Source organism: Gossypium raimondii, chromosome 12 (genome assembly GCF_025698545.1).
Source record: "Gossypium raimondii isolate GPD5lz chromosome 12, ASM2569854v1, whole genome shotgun sequence".
In the NCBI taxonomy this organism is placed as follows: domain Eukaryota; kingdom Viridiplantae; phylum Streptophyta; class Magnoliopsida; order Malvales; family Malvaceae; genus Gossypium; species Gossypium raimondii.
The window spans coordinates 23886846-23893547 of record NC_068576.1 but is presented as its reverse complement, the minus strand read 5'-3'; the positions used below and the strand labels follow the sequence as shown (position 1 = coordinate 23893547).

At 34.6% G+C, this 6702-nt stretch overlaps 1 protein-coding gene across 1 annotated transcript; it reads right to left on the bottom strand.

Moving 5' to 3' along the window:
• Nucleotides 1-594: 594 nt before the first annotated feature.
• On the bottom strand, nt 595-6318 carry LOC105763567 (kinesin-like protein KIN-14R). The gene is made up of 19 exons (XM_012581808.2): nt 5977-6318; nt 5264-5562; nt 5008-5179; nt 4830-4900; nt 4554-4737; nt 4144-4253; nt 3936-4035; nt 3769-3855; nt 3487-3663; nt 3116-3389; nt 2814-2975; nt 2495-2710; nt 2375-2412; nt 2094-2257; nt 1744-1995; nt 1592-1657; nt 1430-1504; nt 1283-1351; nt 595-1175 (listed from the first exon to the last, which is right to left on the bottom strand). The coding sequence occupies exons 1-19, from the start codon at nt 6200-6202 to the stop codon at nt 705-707; spliced, it is 3213 nt and encodes a 1070-aa protein (XP_012437262.1). The 5' UTR covers nt 6203-6318; the 3' UTR covers nt 595-704.
• Nucleotides 6319-6702: the final 384 nt, after the last annotated feature.

Sequence of the window (6702 nt, the reverse complement as noted above, 5' to 3'; positions counted from 1 at the left end):
ACTTTAAATTAATGGTTCGAGATTTTTAAAATATAATTTATTTTAATTATGTTGCATACTTCCTTTTCTTAACATTTCTTTAATTATGAAATTCTTGTTGTCAAAAAAAAAATTCAATTCATTAAAGAATAAAATGAAAAACAGTCCAAAGAAAAGCTTCATTCAATAGGAAAAGAATCTTGCATAGAATGGAAATATCAATAAAACTTTCAATTATTTTTCTATATCATGTTCATCTTTACATTCTCATCATGTTTTTTCATTGCCTTGATTCTGTTAAATTTAGCTTTATTTTCTCATATAGTTTAGAATGGACAATGTTACAAAACAATTTACTGTGGTAAAATTACTCTAAAGAACTAATCATTCTAAATAGCAGTGGACAGTACTAGTAAATAGTCAAACAATTTACAGTGGTGAATTAAAATTACTTCTAAAATTAATAATTCTACTAAATGGATCAATTCTCTCCTCGAATCAAATAATTTAAATTTTAATAAAAGTATATTTTGTAAAATCGTAAAACTGTTAAACAATAATAGGGAGTAATTTGATAATCCCTTGCAAATTACAAAAAAAAGAGAAGCTGTGAACTTTCTTAAAATTTTCTTGATGATTAAAAATCAAATTCGATACAATAAGAGTTTCTGTAGAAGTTACATCAATATAATTACTCCAAAGAATGGAGTCTAGGCTTGAACAACTTACCTTGACCAAATCTTTTTCTTACTATCTCTCTCCATTGCTCCGTGGACTTGACCTCTATTAATGACCCTTTTGTGAGCCACGGGTCCCTGTGCCGCTAAGCTACCTGGTTTTGTTGTTTTCACACCCCTTGCAATCTTAGGTGGATCAGATTTTCTTGCCCTTTTATCAGCCAAAGAAGCAGCCATAACCATATTGTTCTCTGTTTCACCACTTCTAGAGTACCTTTTCTTCCTTGGCTCATGAACTAAATCACTGATTCTTGGCTGTTTCAACCCATGGCTCAAGGGACGGCTACTGGTTGAGTTTGAACTCCTTAGGATATGAGGTTCAGCTTCATTCATGGACTCATCATCTTTTCTCCATTTTCCTTCACTAGGACTGGCTGCAATCGTATCAGCAAAGCTACGAGCTAGTGCACACTGCAATTGTTGTTCTTGCTCCCTCAATCTATCTTCCAGCTCCTTAATCTGCTACAAAATTATCTAATTAGCAATCCTATTTCTTCATGCAAAGACAAGGATGGTAGAATGGACAAAGAGGTACAGTTTCAGATAATAAGAGATATGTAAATGACCTTTTGACGAAGAAAAATGGAATCTGGGTTTTGTTCTTGCTCTTTTAGCTTTCTCTCAAGCTCCTTGATCTGGAAAAGAAACATAACATGTTAAGCTTTCTATACCTCTAATAAAATATGAACCAACAGTACTGAAATATTTGCAACCTTCAGTTGAAGAGAAAGTGAATGGGACTCGGATTCTTGTACTTGCTCTTTCAGCTTATTCTCGAGTTCTTTAACCTGTTTGAATCAAACTATTTTCTGTCAAATACAACAACTAGAAAACACAGAGACATAAAAACAATAAAAAAAATTGTGTAATGTAACCTTTTGCTGGTAGCTAGCTGAATCCGATTGGTGTCGCTCTTTAATCTTGGCCTCCAGTTCTTTAACCTTTACCAAATAATAGCTTCTAGTTAGTATGACTATGAAGAACAACAAGTTGCAATATGTCAATAATACTTCATTTTGATAGCAACCTTTAGTTGCAAAGCAGTGGAAATCTCTTCTTTCCCTTTCAATCTATCTGAAAGTTGTGAGAGCTGCTTCTCTGATTGGTTATGCATGCTATTTTTCAGCTCCAATTGACCTTCAAGTTCTTTAATCTTTTCTTGTTGTGTTCTGTAAACTTGGTCTCTACCTTTGGCCTTACTCTCTAGATTCTGTAAGCTCTCTTCTAGTTTCTTTAAAGACTCCTCTTTGGATCTAGATTCCTGCCTTGCTTTTTCAAGCTTTATAAGAATTTAGAAGTAGTTGCAGTCAAGTTAGTTGATCAATCTTATACTAAAATAATAATGATGGAAGCAAAAAACTTAATAACTAGACCTACCATTGTTTTCATCTTCTGGAGCTCACTTGTATCAACTTGCCTCTTAGCAGGACCCAACTCTACTCCTCGAACTCGAGTTGCAAAATTCAAGGAGCTCAAGGTTTCACTTATGTCCCTCTCTGAAGGACTAATTTGCACAAACATCAAAGTCTTAGAGTCACCCCCTGATAAATACTAGCTACTGTTAGTTGCAACATTGGTAGACTGATTGCTTCGAAAACTAATGTCAGTAAGACTAACAAACAGAGATTGAGTAAACAACAAGATTCCCCCAGATTTACCTAATGAATCTTGAAGTAAATGTGTCAACTTTGAATTCCTGGAATCAAATGAAAGATGTCATGCACAAGAATGAAAGGGCAAGTGGCTATATAGTCGAGTAAGGTAGACAATCAATGGACCTGTATGGAATATGGCTACTTTTTGTTGCTAAAGCGTACACAACATCCCCAAGAGCTGAAAGGGATTTATTGATATTTTGAGCCTCCTTGAGTCGTTCCCCTTGTGCATCAGTTTTTGCAAGCCTCTCACTGCCTGCCAAATCCACAAGCCAAAGCTTGCTGTTGGTGCACTCACCAGTCATCAAGTTCTTTGATTTTACCATTATACAAAGCATGCTGAACAAAAGTAAAAGAGAAAAAGATGAAAAAAAAGATACAGAAAATAAAAGAGACTTGTTCATTTTAAAGTGTTGAAAAAGAAAAAATGGGGTCTTGATACCAGTGGGATCGGCTGCTATGTTCATTCACATTGTTTGATCCAACAGCTCTAGAATTGCTTCCAATCTGCAATACATTCCAAACTTCCTTTATATTTTCAACCTGAGCTTCTACAATGCCTGGAACATGATGAAACCCTTCAGCAGATTGCTTTATCTCCAACCTATCAACCAAATCAAATGAATGCATTAAGCTTCAATATCTCAAGGAAATTCATCCTAGACAACATAAATCACACCATTCAGGATACCATATTTTGAAAGTGAGTAGTTAAAAATGAAACAAAATGTACAGCTGTCTCACCTCTTTGATGTCGGTGATGTAGATAATAAGTCTCTAATTTGTTCATTATAAACTTCAAGAACGCTAACAGAAATGTTATACATAAAAGTTTCACTCCTTTCCTTAGCAATATGAAACAATTGCTCTAGAGTTCTATAATTGACTCCTCTGTTCTGGTCTGTGCCTTCCATTGTAAATGTCTTCCCTGTTCCTGTTTGCCCGTAAGCGAAAATACAGACATTGTAGCCATCTAACACTGATGTCACCAATGGCAAGGCATCCGCAAAAACATCAACTGTTATGACAAAACAAACACTAGCTCAATCAGCATCTTATAGCATTTTAATTGGTTATATAAGGGCCGTGCATCAAATGATAGGGGTAATTGTTACCTTGATTGTCTTTGGGTGTGTACACTCTATCAAACTTGAAAGTCTTTCTGGTGGAGGCACCTGTCAGAATTCCAATGTCTCCATCTTTTGCTGCATCAAAATCTACAACTTGAGCAGAACCAGCTGATATCTCCTCTTTACTAAGTGGGCGGCAGCGGCAAAAGACTCTGATATTACCTGATATTAAATAAATACTGTAAGAAATGTTTTCCCCTGTACTCTTCAATGATAAATTTCATAGACTGCATTGATAAACTACTCAGAAGGGAGAAAAATCCTTGCCTTTTGTTTCCTGAATTTGATTATAGAGCTCCTTTCGCTTTGCTTGCTCTTCACTATACTTCACTTTGAGATCCTCACACTGCTCAACTGCAAACTCATTCTGTAAGTCTATGCAGATGTATAAATGCAAAGTCCAACTCACTTAACCAAGTTAAATTAGACCTTACCGAGTGCTTGGACACCAGTGACCATTTTATTCAGTTCGGGTATTGACTCAGCACAGGCATGTGCTTCATGGGAGAGCTGAGCATGTTCATTTTTCATTATCTGCAGAAACATCAATAAAAAAATGCATTAAAATAGATAATCCCTCAACAACAGTAGGAAGCGAAAATATTAAGAAATAGAAGATTATTGGAAAGATAGAATCATTACCTTTATTTTCTCTCGTAAATTATTGACTTCTGCTGCCCAATACTTCTTATAATGTTCATAACTGCTAGTAATATTTTTCAAATTTTCTGCTTGTTTCCCCACAGTGTCATCTGACAAGAGAAGATTTCTTTAGTTAAAAAGGAGCAAGTATTACTATGCCTCTCATTGTAGAACTTAAGCACCTAACATAATCCAAATAAACCTCCATTGCATAGTCTTTTTCGTCAGCATTTGTGATCAAGTCAGAATTTAATAAACAATATACCAACAAATCTTCCTCCACTCAAATGCTTCAAACATTCAGAAATACGAGGAACAAGTAATTATTTAGCAAAAATGAGAGTTTCTAAGAAGAAATGCATTTACTCATGTCATTAAAAACTGAGAACAAGTAAACTGATGATAGTTACCGAGAGTGCGTGTTAGGAAGATCTTGTTGTCAAGTTCCATCCTAACCTTCTCCAGCTGCTCATTAGCTGCAGTCAATGACATCCAAGCCTCGTGGCATTCATGTGTCTTGAGCTGGCACTGTGTAGTGAGCTCTTGTATCTTCTTTTCATACTTATCTGTAACTTTTGTTCGTACAAGTTTCATCTGCAAGCACAAAATAAAAGTCTAAATAAGCAGGAAGTTCAGCCTTAACTTCTCTCATAGAAAACATTAAATCATATTAAATAAACTCTAACCTGAGCTGAGGAAACTTCAATTTCAGCAGCACAGTTATTGCACTTAAGGTATTCTTGCAATCCCTGAGTAACTGTTTTTAGATCATAAATAAAGGTTTCAAAAATAAGCAGTTCTTCTAACATGGTCCAAAGTTAAATCTAGGGGTGAATCAAATAACTAAAACACAAATTCCAGTACCTGGAATATTTTGTGTTTTCCTTACACAAATCCCACAAACCATGGGGCTTCCTATAACTCCTTCAAACCTCAAAGCAATTAGCCCATCCTCCTTCACTGATACCCTCAAACCAACAACTTGTAATGGCTTATTGGCTCCAACAACTGAGAAGATATCAAAATCTGACAATACCTGTCATATTGACACTAAAATTTCAACATTTGTAGGCAGTGAAAAACCACAAAACAAATTGAATGATTTTGACAAGTAACTTGCCTTCTCTTCTTGCATATAGACATTGAATACCCTCATTCCTTTAGGTCCATTAGTGTTAATGATCTCTGCAAAATGAAGATCAACAAAATAGTCTCCCGGAGGAAGATTATTGAACCGGTATGAGAAGCTACCAATTCTTGCCGACCAATAAATGAAAGGACAATCTCCAGCCTCATTTATAGGCTCATTGGTCTGCATAACATTTCCTCCTTCAAAGTAATTATCCCCCAGAAATTTCATGCTAGAATCTGTTTCATTTAAAGCCTCTCCTCCAGCGTTTATAAACATCACAATTTCATCTGTAAATTGTATGAAATTTCAGGAAAAATATTACTACCTTGATTGAATCATATACCATTAAGAACTACAAATATAAGTCAAAATTCATAATTTACTCATAAGTGTTAAATTAATCTGCAATATACATATATAAAATAAAAGCAACTCAAAAAGTTTGAATAAACTTCACCTCTTTTCTTTTCTTTTCTTATCTTTTCTCTTTTGTAATATTTCAAACAAGTTCTGGAATGCTACTACATGTACTTTAAAAGATTTTTTTAAAAATCCAAATATAATTAAATCACGAGAAACTTCTGCTTTTTTGGCAAGCATATCAAGGAAAAAAAGAGTTGTAATTTCTTTCTTTCACAGTACTTTATTATTGATTAAATAATTAGGAGTTTAACAAGATAAAATCATGAAATTTTACTTACCGGTGCAATTAGATTTGGAAAACCCGGATGGGATCAGCCTTGAATTAGAGTCACAAAGCATTAGATCAGCAAAAGATTCTTCTTCACCTTCATCCATGGCGGAGGTAGGGTTATCTAGATTCAAGGCAAGATCGCATTTTTCTGAGTCGAAACCCCTAGTAATAGAGAAATCGGGGAAATGGGTTTCTGGGTTTTGGAGAAAAGCGTTTAACTGAGCATTATCCATTGGGTGTGTTTGGTTGCCAAGAAAACTTCTGAGATTTGCTTGGATAAGTCTGTAACGAGCAAGAGTGAAAGAAAGAAAGAAAAATAGAATGCGTTTGAAAATGGGATGTATTTGGAAAGGAAAATGTTCGAATTTGAATTCCTCTTTGTCGACCGTTGGGAGACCTTTTTACCGTTAAGGACCTTTTAGGGTTTGCCAATAAGTTTTTGCAAAGCCCATTGGGCTTGCCTTTCTATACTCTCTACTCCTCTTCAAAAACAACCCAAGTCTTCAAATTTAAGTTAATGAATTAGATAGATAAAACTAGTCCTACCATGTTCAAGTGTTAATGGATTAAGTCGAGTCAGGTTAGGATCGGATTTAAATATGATACGAACATATTTTATGTTTCTTCAAATTTGATTTGATCCAAAATATAGATTTAAAATTTTACTTAAATTCGTCCATATTATCTTTAAAAAAAATTAAGAAATATATTATATTATATTATTTTTAATTTT